Here is a 16,532-nt window from a genome sequence, read left to right as displayed (position 1 = left end):
CCTTCCCTGGTGTCATGGGTGGATTGGAAATTTAAAGTGGCCCTTGAGAAATTTCAAAAGTGTCCCCACAGGCCACACCCAAAACACCAGCATACCACCCTGGAGAGAGCCGATTGGATCCATGGACACTATGGATGCAGAAGAAGCCCATGGTCGTACATCATTGCTGTATAGTCCATAATTAGCCAATACGCCATCATTGTGCTTTGTGCGCTCTATGAAAACGCCCCATATGGGTCTATTCATGAAGCAGTGAAGAGTAGTGAGCCAGAGGAGAAGTTGCCCAGGGCAACCAATCAGCTGCTCTGTATAGTTCTAGAGAATGCACTTGATAAATGTTACCTAATTTTGGTTGATTGGTTGCTGATTGGTTGCCATGAGCACTCCTCCACTGGCACACTACTCTTTTCACTGCTTCATGAATACACCACATGACTGCGTCCACTAGGCGCCGGTGCACGCCACTGTGCGAAAGGATACACTCCACACCTAGACTGCCCTGAGTGCCTGATTCAGGTTGGTCAAGCATCTCAATGCCCCTCCCCCAAATCCCTTCACTAGCATGCAAGGGGGTGTGTTCACCGCGAACACATCCCCTCGCATGCGGCCGCTAGCAGAAGAAATCATTCTGCCTATGGTAATAAAAGTTAGTCTAAACTTACTTTTATTACAGCAGCTAGCCGTCAAAAAGGGGGCGGGGGCTCACGTCATGTGACATCAGCGCCGCTCCGACGGCACACCGGGGGCACTGCTCCGACATCTCGCAGAAGATAAAGCAGTGCACCACCGCGTGGAATAAATGTAATGTTTTGCAGATATGAGAGTATTCCCTAATCCTGCGCTGGCTTAAATCCGAGATTCCTGGATGAGCATCACCTGCACAGAGGGAGCGGCCCGCTGCACATTCCATCCCAACAGCACATGGGCTTTTATTGCACTGTATATGTATACACGACTGCTGGAAATAGGTTTAATTATTTAGGGCTGTTTACACAAGTGTTGGCTGATTTCCTTCCCTGTAAATAATGCGCTTGTGTGTTTGGATAAATGGTAGCAGAATAAATTCCCCAGTGCAAGACACAAGGCCAGAGACTGTATATCACTGTGTTACCATCATATCAGTAAACAGGACGAGCCGTCCGTCCACAACATTCTCTTCTCGTTATAAAACACCCGCCAGGCTCGGATTAGCTGAGCGCTGCTCTCCGCTCCTTATTAAATGTGGCAGACATTCACTTCTGGTCACAGGGTCCTTTCTTCTGGAAATATTATTGGCGATAAAGGTTTTATTTGCCAGGGAAATATACGTTATACGTCCTGGAAACAACGTCTGTGAATCCTAGTAACGATTTTACGGGCTGGTCACGCGGCTGGATATCTGCCTGCAGTGATATCACATCTCTGGGCCTGATCCGCAGGTGGTCGCGTTGCTGCGACGGAGGTTGGAGTAACTTTGCGGTGACACACAAAGAGAAAGAAAGCAGATGCACTATTCAAACATCAGTAGTTATGATACATTTTGCATTTAAACAGAGGTTTTTTTTTGCATAATCATGGCCACAATGATGCGCTTACCCACCATGTCCAGGTAACCTCATGAATGGGTCTCTAACATTCTAGGGGTTGAAGCATAGGGTGTGAGAGACCCCCAAGCCAGCACATCTAACCACAACACTGGTGACAGAATTAAGTGAAGTATTTAAGAATCTTAGATAAGAGAGAGCAGATACTATGGGTGAGATTTAATAGGATGAGAGATTCAGAAAGTAAGAGACGTGGGAGGGGGGAGTAAATAACAGAAATAAAAAAAGTGTTATAAAGTGCTGGAGAAAGTGTTACGTTGTAATGCCTTGAAGCAGTCCAGTCAAAGCGAATGAGGAAGCTGCCCTACAACTGACCTACTATATAATTGGATACAGCTCTTACCTTCTAATAGAGCCTTTTTTCAATGTGCAGTCAGCAAATGCCAGGATTCCTAGTTACAGCCAATCAGAGGCAGGTGGGTGGGTGCTATCCAGTCTGAAGGTGCATTATCATGCCTATAAGTGTACGTAGACACAACATAGGATCTATAGGCGCGGGCCCTAACTATATGTAATGAGAGGTGCTACCTTGCTGAGCCTTGTAGTGTCACACACACACACACAGGTGCACTATTCAAACATTACTAATTATAATACAATATGCAGTAGATAACCCTGAGGTTACACAGCTCCACAGCGGAAGCCTGAATCGGAAGACGGCACTTCCAGAAAGGTACCCTGTAGAACAGAAGGGAGTGGTGTAGAGGAGGTCTGCCAGACAGGAGTGTGAGGAAAAAAAATATATGGTTCAGCTGGTGCAGTACCACTAACAGGCACTAGGTGGGGACAGAACTCACACACTGGGATGTGCAATAATCCCCAATGTCTCGAAAGCTTTGAAATTGCAGCCGATGCTCATCATCTAAATAAGTGCCACCCCGTCCCTGCCCTCCTCTTTCCTACCCTAGGCAGCCCCAGAGCTAGTGGATATCGGCAACGAACATGCAAAAACCTGATATATTGGGCCAGATGCACTAAGCTTCAAAAGTGATAAAATGGAGAGTGATAAACAACCAACCAATCAGCTCCTACCTGCCAGGTCACAGACAGTGTTTAAAAAATGTCAGGCAGGAGCTGATTGGTTGGTTGGTTATCACTCTCCATTTTATCACTTTTGAAGCTTAGTGCATGTGGTCCAGAGTCACTTATCCAGTCAGAATCAGCGGTTCCTTATTCCAGGGCCTACGTACACTTCATGACTGAAGAGTGGGGCCTTCATTATTATTCTCCACTTTCGCACGTGATCCTAAGGACTGATACGTCGTGCTCAGTATTTTGTCACTTTACCAACGTGCGCACACACACACACCCGCACCGTAACACATATTTTATTAACACTATAAACAGATTACAAATGTACAGACTAAATGTAACACAAGACTTTGTATTCTGTCTCCGAGATGCGTCAACCTAGCATCTACACACAACATGGAACGGAATTGTCGTCAACTTTCAACCAAGTGCGAAGCAAAAGAACAGGAGAAGTTGTATAGTACAAGAGTTACACTATACAGCGGTTGCCAAAATAGAATTTGTTTTGAAAATGAGGGATAATGGAGTCAGTTGCTTATGTGGCGTTTGGAACAGTCCGGAGAAGGAAGGGCGGAGGGAAGGTTCCAGGAGCAGGCATTATGTAGAGCTACCGACTGCCCAGGAGAACGAACTCCATTTCTGGCCCCCTCGGCCCCTGACAAATGAGTTACTAGGGGAAGCAGGAGCAGTAGGATTCCTTTTACCAGCAGGTTGTCCATTCCTGAGCTGAGAAAGCTAAAAACGTCTATGACATCGGACAGAGTTTTGTTTAGGTCTTTGTATTGCAACCCTCCTCTGAAGATCAGTCCACGTCCACACATCCCGACACCGGCCAACTATCCTTCTTCTAATCTCCATTTCTGCGACTCCTCCTCCCGGACATCGGGTCGGATCTGATTCCGCATTCCGCCCAAGACGTTGGAAGTGGCTTCCGTGGCGACTATTAGAGGCTTAACCACCGCAGGTGGAATTTGTCTGAGAACCCCCCCAACGGCCCCAGTCACACCCCTGTTCTCGTGCTCACGGGCTGCAGTCTCGTAGATGGTCTGGGCCGTGTCCGTGATGCCCTGGGGGGGGGGGAGAGAAGAGACAGAAAGATGGTGTGTTAATGTGAATACGCATGTGCACACCCCCAAAGCGAATGCCTTCAGCGAGATTTACACTTGCTGGGGCTTTCGCAAACAGGCAGGAGACAGTTTTATTGGCATGCCAACGTGCCTTGCTCTTGTGTGACCGCCATGATTTCGCACAAGAACGGGCAAGATAAAAGTAAGTCCAGGCTTACTTTTATATACGAAGAGAGGAGAAAACATTCAATAGTGAGTAACCATCACATGACTTTTCCTCTGTGTGTACCCAGCTTAAGATACTTACTACAAAGTTGTGTTCTTCTGAGGTTAGTGTATTAAGGTTTGTGTGCTTAAAATGACAATGTGCTAGAGATGTGCAGGTTCTGATTGACTCTGATTTACTCTGATCAGAATTTTATTGGCTATCAGCTGTCATGTGATTGGGGATAGCCAATAAGATCTTGTTTTGAAATCAGAGTAAATCAGAACCTGCACATCTCTACAATGCGCACACATTTTGCAGCTCCAAGAAGTGTAACAGACCATTTACAAAATGCGCTATGAGAGGCGGGACTGGTGTCCTTGGTGCGTTACCTCTTTCACCACGGTGTAAGCTTTGGCCATGCCTTCTCTTAGATCAAAAGGCTGATGCACCAATCGGTGATGAGAAAATCGCTTTGCTCTTCTTAGCTCCACGGGGCTTGTTCCAGGAGACACCATGTCGTAGGCGGTCTCGGCGGCAGCCTGGTCACAGGAAATAACGTCACAGGTGTAACCGGAACATTATAACATATACACACACATACACACACACGTTGGTAATACCTGGATGGTTTGCACAACTCTGTTGGTCAGTTCCAGCGCAGCCATGGCGGTGGATGTCCCAAATGATGCGGCCCCTTTCTGGAAGCCCCGTACGATGCGGCCATCTTTGTAGTACTGCTCTATAGGCAGCCATACCAAATCCTTAAGACCCTGAACTGGAAACAGGACGAGTATTATGAGCAACATCTATCACACCCAACACGCTCCTTTATTACAGAAGCTTTTTATTTATTTTAGTATTATCTGATACAGTATACGGCACCCAGAATTTTATGTGTTTTGTAACCAGGTTTATTCCTAAAGGCGGCCATGTTGTTTTGTGACATTCTAAAACAAGTTCTCACTGCGCTCCTTTACCGGCTGTTCATGCTGATAATTCCTCAGAGAACTCCAATTCTAAGACATTGGTATCCCTAATATAACAGCACCCCACAGGTAGAAAATGCAGTACTGCAGTATATATTGTTAGGCACATAAGTACCGGTTAGATACACTCTCATTGCCAGGAGTTCCATGCTCATTGCCAGGGTGGATTACATGCTTGTTGTCAAGGGGGATTACATATTCATTGCCAGAGGTTCCATGCTCGTTGCCAGGGAAGGGGGGGGGATTACATGCTCATTGCCATAGGGGGTTAAACATGCCTCCCAACTTTGGCAGTTCAGCAGGCGGGACCCTGCTGTGCGCCGGAGGCGTGCAAAATTTTCGGGGGGTGTGTGGCCTAATTTGGGGCGTGGCCTATACTCGCGGCTCTCCCACGAGGCCACGCCCCCATTTTGCCGCTATGGGGGCATGACCCAGAGGCTCTGTGAGCCTCTAGCCATGCCCCCAGCCCCCTGGCTGCGGGAATAGACGCTGTGCGCATGCGCACAGCGTTTATTCCCCGCTGCTTAGCAGCTGACAGGGGGGACTCCCAACAGCCCCCCCACACCGCGGGACACTGCCGCCCGCGGGTGGGACAGCGGGACAGGCCCTGACAATCGGGACTGTCCCGATAAAATCGCAACAGCATTAGAGACCCTGCGCCCCTCCAAAGCTGGCCACTGCCGCAAAGGAGACAGCCGCTAGAGGTCCTCCTGCTATAGGTGCAGGAGTACTTCTGGCGTGTCTTCTCTGTGCGTTTAAGCGATAATTATGCGTTATCGTATTATAAAACCAAATATAATTTTTGTCTAGAATATCAATGTAATACCACGGCCCTTTCTGTACACGGTAACCTTGCTTTATTCAGTGCAGAGTGTTTTACAAATACATTTATTCCATACAGTTTTACTTGTAAAATAAAATGAAAAAAAGGGGGGGGAGAAAAGGTCAGTTGTTTGTGGATGCACTCCTGATCCTCACGGATCTATGATTGATTACAGTAAGTTGTTCTGTTCAGATAAAACCGTGGGGGTTCCTGTTGTCTTTATTTAATCGATTCTTTGACAAGGAATTAACCCACAAATTTGCGAAAATAAGAAGTTAAAATATCCCAACATACAGACATACACAAAGTGAAGAAGAATAAAGATTGGTGCTGGAAAGAATTTTTAAAACGTGTAGGCAGAGTCTAATAGGATGATGTTACTTTAGTACTTTTTGGGTGGTATTCCCTTACGGTATGTGTGTTATTTTATTCTATGTCACACCGTTTAAATAGATGGGGTCGCTTAGTTATTTACCCTGGATTTAATTCAGGATGTATGTGAATTTTTGTGCTGATGTTATTTTTATACGATTTTATTCATACAGCTTGCACGAGTTTGTAGTTCGTGTGTGTTGGCCGAAGTTGTTATGGCTCTTATATCACTTTCTATTATGGATATGTACTCTCTCTTGTCAGTTGTGTGATTTGGCCGGAGGTTCGGCTCTATGTCACACTTATAATTTATTACCCACAGGAGGCTGTTGACAGTCTTATGTGTGATTTGGCCACAGATTTGGCTCTATGTCACAGTTATTTATCAGATAATAAGTAGGTTCTGTCACGTGTACCTGTTTTGTAATTTTTACCCAACTTGGATGGTAAGTCAGGTGTGTGATATGGCCTTGAATTTGGCTCTATGTCACACTGAGTTTTTAAATCTATGTAGTGATTTTGGCCTCACGTTCAGCTCTATATCACATTTATTATTTTTCTTTTACAGGTGTGTATTTTATTTCCTCAGGGGATGGTATAGATGTTCCTGTTGTGTGATTTGGCCACGAATTTGGCACTATGTCACACTTTTTAGAGGATACTCGAGGAGTTTTATCATATATACATGTTTAACTGTTTTGTCAGTTTTAAACAGTAGATTTTGAATATGTGATATGGCCTTGAGTTTGGCTCTATATCAATGTGTGATTTGGCCTTCTTTTGGCTCTATGTCACACGTTATTTTAATATATGTTTTACTGTATGAGTATATTTTATCATTTATCACATACTTTATCCTTTTCACAGTACATAGGTTAAGGCGACACACGTTTCTTTTTAGATGAGCAAAAATTTGGTTCAGCTAATTACGTAAATTGTGAGTAGCTGCTGTCTGTTACTATCTTGTTCCTCTTTGGCTATTATGCCTGGGACTTCAGATAGAAATAATTGTATTTAATGATACAGTCTTTTGTATCTTATGTTTCCATTTGGTACATTTTTGCATTTAATGATACATTTTTGAGCTACCACTTGTTACTGCTGACCTCTGCTGGTGGTTTTTATTATATTTTAATAACGTGTCTCTGGTCACAAATAGCCAGTGAGGTTCTATGTTAGAAATTTCATAGTATGTATATAGTGTGGAATTCAGTGTTTTTCGATTGCATACACACTGTTAGATTCCAGATTGCATCCACCTTTATTTTACAGTACCAGTATAGACTGGTGTTGGAGATGGTGGTTGCTACTATCGCAGGATATTCTGCCTTGTTTGCATCCAACCTATGAAACAGTCCCTGTATTTTAGTCTATACACATGGATTGCGAAGGTACATGATGCTTTCTTAACCCCCCAGCATTAGGTCTCAGCAGTAAAATTATAATCTATTAAACGGTGAGTATAACATGATATTTAAACACATAATTTCATCCCATTAGTCTGCCTGCCACGGGTCTAGGACACGTGTTTCGCATTAGGTGCTTCTTCAAGCTAGCCACGGTTTTATCTGAACAGAACAACTTACTGTAATCAATCATAGATCCGTGAGGATCAGGAGTGCATCCACAAACAACTGACCTTTTCTCCCCCCCCTTTTTTTGATCACTGACCCTCAGTTGGTCAGGATAGCACCCCCGCTACACAACAATTGAAATAGCGGTTAGAGCCCGATAATATAGGGCAGAAAGCGAACTAATTGAGTGCAGAACCCCCAAAACCTTTCCTGTCCAAAAATAAAATGAAACTAAGAAAATCACCTAGTTGAACCAAGGAATGCATTGGCCCCACTCCTCCCAATATCCCGGGCAGCTGATTCTTCTTAATGTCCGTCAACCATTCATTTATGGCGTAAGAGAAGAGCTTGTCCACACCTAACAAACTACAGTAGAGGAGAAAGACAGGAGAGGTGGTGATGGTCAGAGGTCTATAAATACAGATGTAACACACAAACGTAGAAGTTACAGAATTCTGCAGCAAGGAGATTTTGTAATCATATGGAAGGCAGCCTGAGTGACAGCAGATCTGGTTGGACAAAGTGATCTCCAATCAAACTGACCGTACATCGCTCAGTGCACTGCCTTGGAGAAAGATAAAGAACCAGCCAATCAGCTCCTAGCTGCCATGCTACAGGATGTGTTTGCTGATTGGTTGGTGCAAATTCTCTACAAGGCTTGCTAAGGCTTAGTACATCTGGAGCTGTGTGAGTCTAAAACAACTGGTCTGCACAATTAAAAGTGGATTGGGATCTGCTGAATTCTGATTGGCTGGTTAATCCAATAAGCTCATAGGCCAACCGCACAGCATGGAACCCACTGTGATCCAATGGGCTGACTCTGAGTCGCACACACTGGTGATGGAGCGATTCTGTTCTGCGTATGCAGCCCGGTCTTGTAGTCAGGCGCACAGCAGCAGGAACGTGTGGATGGCGGTAGAGATGTGGCGTAGCGCACGCAAGTAGACGTGAGAGTTATGAGAGTATCAGTAACTAGCCTAGAAATCTAGGCTTACTTTTCATGAAAAAAATGTTTCCTCTGTGCAGCCGCATGCGAGTGGATGTGCAAGCATACAAATACGCTCGCATCGGGAATTCGCTCGGTGGGGGCATTCGGCGGCGCAACATTTACCTGCTTGCTAGGCAGCTAATATAGACAGCCTAGTGAGCAGGTCTGAATTACCCCTATATACATGAACTCCTATGCACAGTCTCCTATTGAGGAGCAGACAGATATTGTATGACTTGGATCTGAGTTGTACCCGTGTCGGTAGCAGAGTCTCTTCAGCTTCAGTTCGGAGCTGTTCAGCTGGGCCAGTCCTATAAGTATTCCAGTGAGTGTACCCTAGGAGACAGCGACATGATTATATGCGGGTGGGAAGACATTGCATAGACATATGTTCTGCGGTGCAGTTCTGTGTATTTCCAACCTGACCCACCTCAAACACCCACGCCCTGGGCGCAGAGCCCATCACACCGCCCAGTGTATTCCTGTCTGCATATGGAATAACTGGTAGACACTGACAGACTGCACCTGACAATGCTGTGTAATGTATATAGCACTGGTTTTCTTATCTATCCTTGTGTAAAGGTAGAATGTGGACACTTAACATTCAGTAATTAAAAATAGGTCTGTTACCCTGTTCAGGGGTATTTCTAAACCTCTAATGTAGCCTAAATAGGAGTTCTTGCTGAATGTATGAGAGCACTCGCCCTCCATTCCCAGGTTAGCCCTGTAACAACAGAGCAAAAGGAAGGGTCTTATTGTAAGATTCAGAGAGCGCAGTGCTGAACTAGCACACAGGGGGGGTTAGAGTACTCAGAAACTTGCCCGCCTGGCCAAATCCTTTTGAGAGAGAGAGACAGCGCTCTAGTCGGAACATCTCTCTGCACATTTTTGGGGTCACAAAGACATTTCCTTATTTTTGAAAGAAGCAAAGCGTATTTTTACTATACAAGCTGCAAACGTCTGTTTTTTTCAAGGAATATCTACATAGGTTTATGGAGGCCCATTTCAACAAACTATCAGTCCAGTTATTCTAATGGTACATTGTGTTTGCTAATCGCGTTAGAAGACATAGGGATGATTAGACAATCCTTCCTTTGATCTAGCTTAGTATCTGGAGCATCATATTTGTATGTTCGATTATACTCTCTGTGAAACTCGCCAGACTGTTCTTGTTCTTTGAAATGAAGGCTATTCCATGTGAGAAATTGGCAAGAAACTGAACATTTCCTACAACGGTGTGTACTACTCCCTTCATAGAACAGCACAAACAGGCTCTAACCAAAATAGAAAGAAGTGGGAGTCCCCGATGCACAACTGAGAAAGAAGACAAGAACATTAGAGTCTCTAGTTTGAGAAATAGACGCCTCTCAGGTCCTCAACTGGCAGCTTCATTAAATGGTACCCGCAAAATGCCAGTGTCAACCAAGATTACCACAGCAGCCTATGAAACAATCAAATCACAAAATTTCCTTAAAGACTCAACGATTTCTGAGCGTATGAGATGCTCATTCCTGATAAAATAGGGGGCATTAAGCTCCAGGTTAAACTGTACACCGTGACACTGTGCAAGTAGCTGGTACATACCTGGTCCATTGAGACGTGTTTTCCATGGTAATCTAGCCTTATTGGAACTTCAGAAGTAAATCGGAAGTCCCTGAACAGACAAGATAATAGACAGATGAGGTCAGGTGATATGTAGCTTACAAGTCTATGGGCAGTATTCAATGAGAATTTTCTCCTTGCATGGCGAGAGGTTTTTTTCTCTCGCCATGCACTCGCTGTGTTTTTACGGAGATTCTCCATGTTTGGAGATTCTCCATCACGGGTCTTTATACACTATTCAATGTCGCAGGGGCTCGTTGCCCCTCGCGGCAAATCTTAACCCCTGCAGCAGACGAGCGTCCGCTGCCGGAAGCCGTGGGATGGTGGCAGGCAGGGAGATTGAAGTCTCCCTGCCTGCCCCAGAACATATGTGGAGGGGAGGAGGGCTCCCCGGGACCCAGGCAGCACAAGCTCCCCCCCAGAGCCAGCAGGGGATCGGGTATATTCACTGCTCCCGATCGTGCATATGTAATGATCGGGTGCAGTGAATATATGAATATCTAATGAGCGGCTCTCGGCTCTGGCCCCCTGCTGGCTGCTATGTGTAAAAAAAAAAAAAAATGTAATATATATTCATGTGCTATAAGCACATGAATAAAAATAACATGCCCCTTCTCAGAATAAAATTCCTGATTTTTTGACACCAAAATTTAAAAAAAAAAACTTTTCTTTTAAAAGTTCACATTCCACTTCTCCATGAAAAGATGTAGAATTGCTACATGGAGAGACACGGCGAAAATCACTTAGAAAGACGGCGAAAATATCACATTGAATAGGGTGGTTCACTTTTTGAGACCAAAATTTAACATCTAACGCGAAAAAAGCACAAATTCTCCATAAAACACTGAGAATTTTTCTCATTGAATACTGCCCTATGTAACAGGGGACGGCGTGTGGATGACGTACCGGAAAAACACAGGCTGGTCGCTGTATGAGGCATCCTCCAAATAATCCCGCTGGTCCGCGAACTCGGCAAAGGTCAGATTGCCATTTCCGACCGTCTGATTCTGTCCCAGGAATGTAATCACAGGGATCCGTTCTTGAGAGTTCAGATGTTTTGGCAAACGGCAGGTGACGTCAGAAGCTGGCGTTCTCTTTACTGAGAATATAGGACAATGGCCAAAAAATCAGTATACTGCGTTTATTTATCGCGCCATGGAAATATGCTATGACGGGGTCTCTGAGGAACTGACATCATCGGATTATTACTGGTTACTATTCACACGAGGGCAGAACTTTAAAACCCACAGGAGAAGACGCACAATGCAGTATAAGTGAGTCTACAGTGTGTGCTGCGCAGTATATTACATGCTGGCCACGTTATAGAGGAGTGTGTGCTGCGCAGTATATTACATGCAGGCCACAATATAGAGGAGTGTGTGCTGCGCAGTATATTACATGCAGGCCGCGTTATAGAGGAGTGTGTGCTGCGCAGTATATTACATGCAGGCCGCGTTATAGAGGACTGTGTGCTGCGCAGTATATTACATGCAGGCCACGTTATAGGGAACCGTGTGCTGTGCAGTATATTACATGCAGGCCACGTTATAGGGGAGCGTGTGCTGTGCAGTATATTACATGCAGGCCGCGTTATAGAGGACTGTGTGCTGCGCAGTATATTACATGCAGGCCGCGTTATAGAGGACCGTGTGCTGCGCAGTATATAACATGCAGGCCGCGTTATAGAGGACTGTGTGCTGCGCAGTATATAACATGCAGGCCGCGTTATAGAGGACTGTGTGCTGCGCAGTATATTACATGCAGGCCACGTTATAGAGGACTGTGTGCTGCGCAGTATATTACATGAAGGCCGCGTTATAGAGGACTGTGTGCTGCGCAGTATATTACATGCAGGCCGCGTTATAGAGGACTGTGTGCTGCGCAGTATATTACATGCAGGCCACGTTATAGACGACTGTATGCTGCGCAGTATATTACATGCAGGCCACGTTATAGAGGACTGTGTGCTGCGCAGTATATTACATGCAGGCCACGTTATAGAGGACTGTGTGCTGCGCAGTATATTACATGCAGGCCGCGTTATAGAGGACTGTGTGCTGCGCAGTATATTACATGCAGGCCGCGTTATAGAGGACTGTGTGCTGCGCAGTATATTACATGCAGGCCGCGTTATAGAGGACTGTGTGCTGCGCAGTATATTACATGCAGGCCGCGTTATAGAGGACTGTGTGCTGCGCAGTATATTACATGCAGGCCACGTTATAGAGGACTGTATGCTGCGCAGTATATTACATGCAGGCCACGTTATAGAGGACTGTGTGCTGCGCAGTATATTACATGCAGGCCACGTTATAGAGGACTGTGTGCTGCGCAGTATATTACATGCAGGCCGCGTTATAGAGGACTGTGTGCTGCGCAGTATATTACATGCAGGCCGCGTTATTGGGGACCGTGTGCTGCGCAGTATATTACATGCAGGCCGCGTTATAGAGGACTGTGTGCTGCGCAGTATATTACATGCAGGCCACGTTATAGGGGACCGTGTGCTGTGCAGTATATTACATGCAGGGCACGTTATAGGGGACCGTGTGCTGTGCAGTGTTGGGAAGAAGTGTAAATAGGACTGTACTCTGAAAAGTAATGGCCTGATTCTGGTTAACTCGCTAAGCAGCGAAAAATCACTGCTTAGCGAGCCATTTAACGTCCCCTTGCCCTGTGGGCAAAATCATTTGATGGTCGCCGATCATCCCCTGTTCGCAAATACAAGTCAGTCTTGACTCTCCTATATTTTGTGCCCTCTGGGTCTGAGAACGGGGTGGTCGGTTGATGTCCTGTCCGCCTGCATTCGCATGGGGGCACCCAGCATTTTCCTGGTCGCACGCAGCAATTTTTGTGGTTATGCCCAGGAAACAATGATCGTCCCCATGCGGGCGTCCATGGTGACTGTGCAAGTCCCCGAAGGCGTATGAACAGCAGCCCTGCACAAGCGCATGTGCTAATATACACATGCGCAGAGGCTAAACATCTCTCCCCTGGTGCGAATACGCCGGGAACCGAATGAACCAGAGTAAACCCCTAAAGGTCCCCAATACCGAGCTCCATACTCTTCTCTGTGTCTTCCTGACCTAAGATGTCAGAACACCATGTGACATCAATACAATAAAGAGCTTGGTCCACGCCGCAACTTACCTTCGGGATCCGGCGTCACCAATATTTCCACTTCTGCAGAAAGACTTGTGAAAAAATCCTTTAAGAAAAACAAGGCGTCCTGCAAACAGAGAAGATCCAGAGGACCCGTGTTATTTATACAGTGTGGCAGACTACTCAGTGCTGTACAGAGAAGACAGACATGACCCGTGTTATTTATATAGTGTGGCAGACTACTCAGTGCTGTGCAGAGAAGACAGACATGACCCGTGTTATTTATACAGTGTGGCAGACTACTCAGTGCTGTAGAGAAGATACAGAAGACCCTTGTTATTTATATAGTGTGGCAGACTACTCAGTGCTGTGCAGAGAGGATAGAGATGACCCTTGTTATTTATACAGTGTGGCAGACTACTCAGTGCTGTACAGAGAAGATAGAGATGACCCTTGTTAATTACATAGTGTGTCAGACTACTCAGTGCTGTACAGAAAAGACAGAGATGACCCTTGTTATTACATAGTGTGGCAGACTACTCAGTGCTGTACAGAGAAGATACAGAAGACCCTTGTTATTTACATAGTGTGGCAGACTACTCAGTGCTGTACAGAGAACATAGAGAAGACCCTTGTTATTTATACAGTGTGGCAGACTACTCAGTGCTGTACAGAGAAGACAGAGATGACCCTTGTTATTTATACAGTGGGGCAGACTACTCAGTGCTGTACAGAGAAGACATAGATGACCCTTGTTATTTATACAGTGTGGCAGACTACTCAGTGCTGTACAGAGAAGATAGAGATGACCTGTGTTATTTATACAGTGTGGCAGACTACTCAGTGCTGTACAGAGAACATAGAGATGACCCTTGTTATTTACATAGTGTGGCAGACTACTCAGTGCTGTACAGAGAAGACCGAGATGACCTGTGTTATTTATACAGTGTGGCAGACTACTCAGTGCTGTACAGAGAAGACAGAGATGACCTGTGTTATTTATACAGTGTGGCAGACTACTCAGTGCTGTACAGAGAAGATAGAGATGACCCTTGTTAATTACATAGTGTGTCAGACTACTCAGTGCTGTACTGAGAAGATAGAGATGAATCTTGTTCTTTATATATTGTGGCAGACTACTCAGTGCTGTACAGAGAAGACAGAGATGAATTTTGTTATTTATATAGTGTGGCAGACTACTCAGTGCTGTACAGAGAAGATAGAGATGACCCTTGTTATTTACATAGTGTGGCAGACTACTCAGTGCTGTACAGAGAAGATAGAGATGAATCTTGTTCTTTATATATTGTGGCAGACTACTCAGTGCTGTACAGAGAAGACAGAGATGAATCTTGTTATTTATATAGTGTGGCAGACTACTCAGTGCTGTACAGAGACAGAGATGACCCTTGTTATTTACGTAGTGTGGCAGACTACTCAGTGCTGTACAGAGACAGAGATGACCCTTGTTATTTAGGTAGTGTGGCAGACTACTCAGTGCTGTACAGAGAAGACAGAGATGACCCTTGTTATTTACATAGTGTGGCAGACTACTCAGTGCTGTACAGAGAAGATAGAGATGAATCTTGTTATTTACATAGTGTGGCAGACTACTCAGTGCTGTACAGAGACAGAGATGACCCTTGTTATTTATATAGTGTGGCAGACTACTCAGTGCTGTACAGAGAATGGAATACGGTTCTACAAGATCTACAAAAAAGGGGGTGATTCACGTTGGCTTGTAAAGATAAGAATAGGGTCCGAGGACTGATGTTACCGGTCTGCGCATGCATATCACCTAGGCGTTCGCGCACAGCAGGGGCTGGAGCATGAAGACGGTCATCCCCATATGAACGCAGACTCAGGGCAGACAGCTGGCGTCACAGTATGGCAGCTGGCCGTCCCTTCTTCGTCCAGGCGCTCGTAAATAAAAGTCAGACTGGGAACAGGTGGACCAATCATTAGACGGCCGCCGACCATGGAATGATTTTGATCCCGTACACTGGCATGCGGATGGATGTGTGAGCGTACACATACATTCTCAGGCAAGTGCCGCCGTTCTCTCGGGGAAGGGGGGGCCTGTGTGTTCGCCTGGCGGGCGTGAATGTATGCTGCTTACTGAGCCAACGTGAATCACCCCCAAAGTCCGTTAACCAGTTCTTACATAAGGAATGTTATGTGAACTGTATCCAACCACTAGATTTCCGTGGTCTTAGAACGAGGACAGCAAGACCTTAACGCTGAAGAATCCATGTACCAAACGCCATGCTGTCATACTGCCAAAGCCAGTTCTGAGCGGCTATCACAATCTAGGGCCCGGATACAGGAGAACCCCCCTCCCCCCACAGTCCTGGCACCTTAGGCTGCAGCCTATTGGTTAATCAGACACTGCAAATAAGTAATGTGAATGGACGGCTGCAGCGAGATGTAATGTAACTGCGACATTAATGAATGATGAACAATCAGCCAATCACAAGGCACTGGATGATATGGCTGATGGACACCCGCTACACCGAATACCTCCAAACTGTACTCCATTACTGCCGGCATGCCCAGTTATATTACCCAGGTGTACGTTCCTGCCAAGCAGCGCACAAATCCGGACATATAACATTAAACAGAGCCTTTAAGCATAAATGCGATGAGTGAAGTTTAGCAGAAGAGGGCGGTGCTTTGTACAACATCCCTGATCACGGTGCACACATGTAGCAGTGTGAGCAGCATACCTGCAGCACTGCTGCCCTCTGCTGGGCAAACACCTAACTGCGTAATAACTATAACTGTCCCATACTGTACACTCTACTTCACCTGGTCGACGTTGAGGCGGATCGGCATGAGCGTCACTCGCAGACAGCACTCCTGCGGGGAATGGGCAGACTCCGGGCGCACGTGTAAGGCTTTGATCGTAAGCTGAAAAAATAAACAATATGTATTGGAAAACTAAATGTTGCAGTGTGTCTGCTATGTGTCGGGGTACAACACATCTTAGAGCATTAGGTGCGCAGCCGTGATGTGCAGGCAGAGGAGATGACAGACCATGTTTTCTGCCGCAACTGTGTTGTACAGTTTGTTACAATCTGCTATTGTTAGAGGAGAGTTGGGGAGAGGACCAGGAATGAGGAACAACAAGAGAGCTGGGTTACACAGCAGCTGGTCAGGACCCCACATCCATGCAGCTAAAGGTCATATAACAGT

General features: G+C 45.7%; 1 protein-coding gene across 2 annotated transcripts in view; it reads right to left on the bottom strand.

Annotated features, from left to right (window-relative positions):
• Positions 1–2,895: 2,895 nt before the first annotated feature.
• ATG2B (autophagy related 2B) overlaps positions 2,896–16,532 on the bottom strand; it is a 109,134-nt gene continuing 95,497 nt past the window's right edge. For both annotated transcript variants that reach the window (XM_083165953.1, XM_083165954.1), the window contains exons 35-43: positions 16,146–16,247; positions 13,386–13,464; positions 11,142–11,334; positions 10,218–10,287; positions 8,887–8,969; positions 7,890–8,011; positions 4,511–4,665; positions 4,280–4,429; positions 2,896–3,682 (exon numbers count right to left, since the gene is read on the bottom strand). In XM_083165953.1, the coding sequence (XP_083022079.1) occupies positions 3,452–3,682; positions 4,280–4,429; positions 4,511–4,665; positions 7,890–8,011; positions 8,887–8,969; positions 10,218–10,287; positions 11,142–11,334; positions 13,386–13,464; positions 16,146–16,247 (1,185 nt within the window). In that variant the 3' untranslated portion in view covers positions 2,896–3,451. The remainder of the gene's footprint in view (positions 3,683–4,279; positions 4,430–4,510; positions 4,666–7,889; positions 8,012–8,886; positions 8,970–10,217; positions 10,288–11,141; positions 11,335–13,385; positions 13,465–16,145; positions 16,248–16,532) is intronic.

This window comes from Crinia signifera, chromosome 12 (assembly GCF_055691185.1).
Source record: "Crinia signifera chromosome 12, ASM5569118v1, whole genome shotgun sequence".
Classification (NCBI taxonomy): Eukaryota; Metazoa; Chordata; class Amphibia; order Anura; family Myobatrachidae; genus Crinia; species Crinia signifera.
The sequence above is the reverse complement of the archived record's forward strand: the minus strand, read 5'-3'. Positions and strand labels throughout refer to the sequence as shown.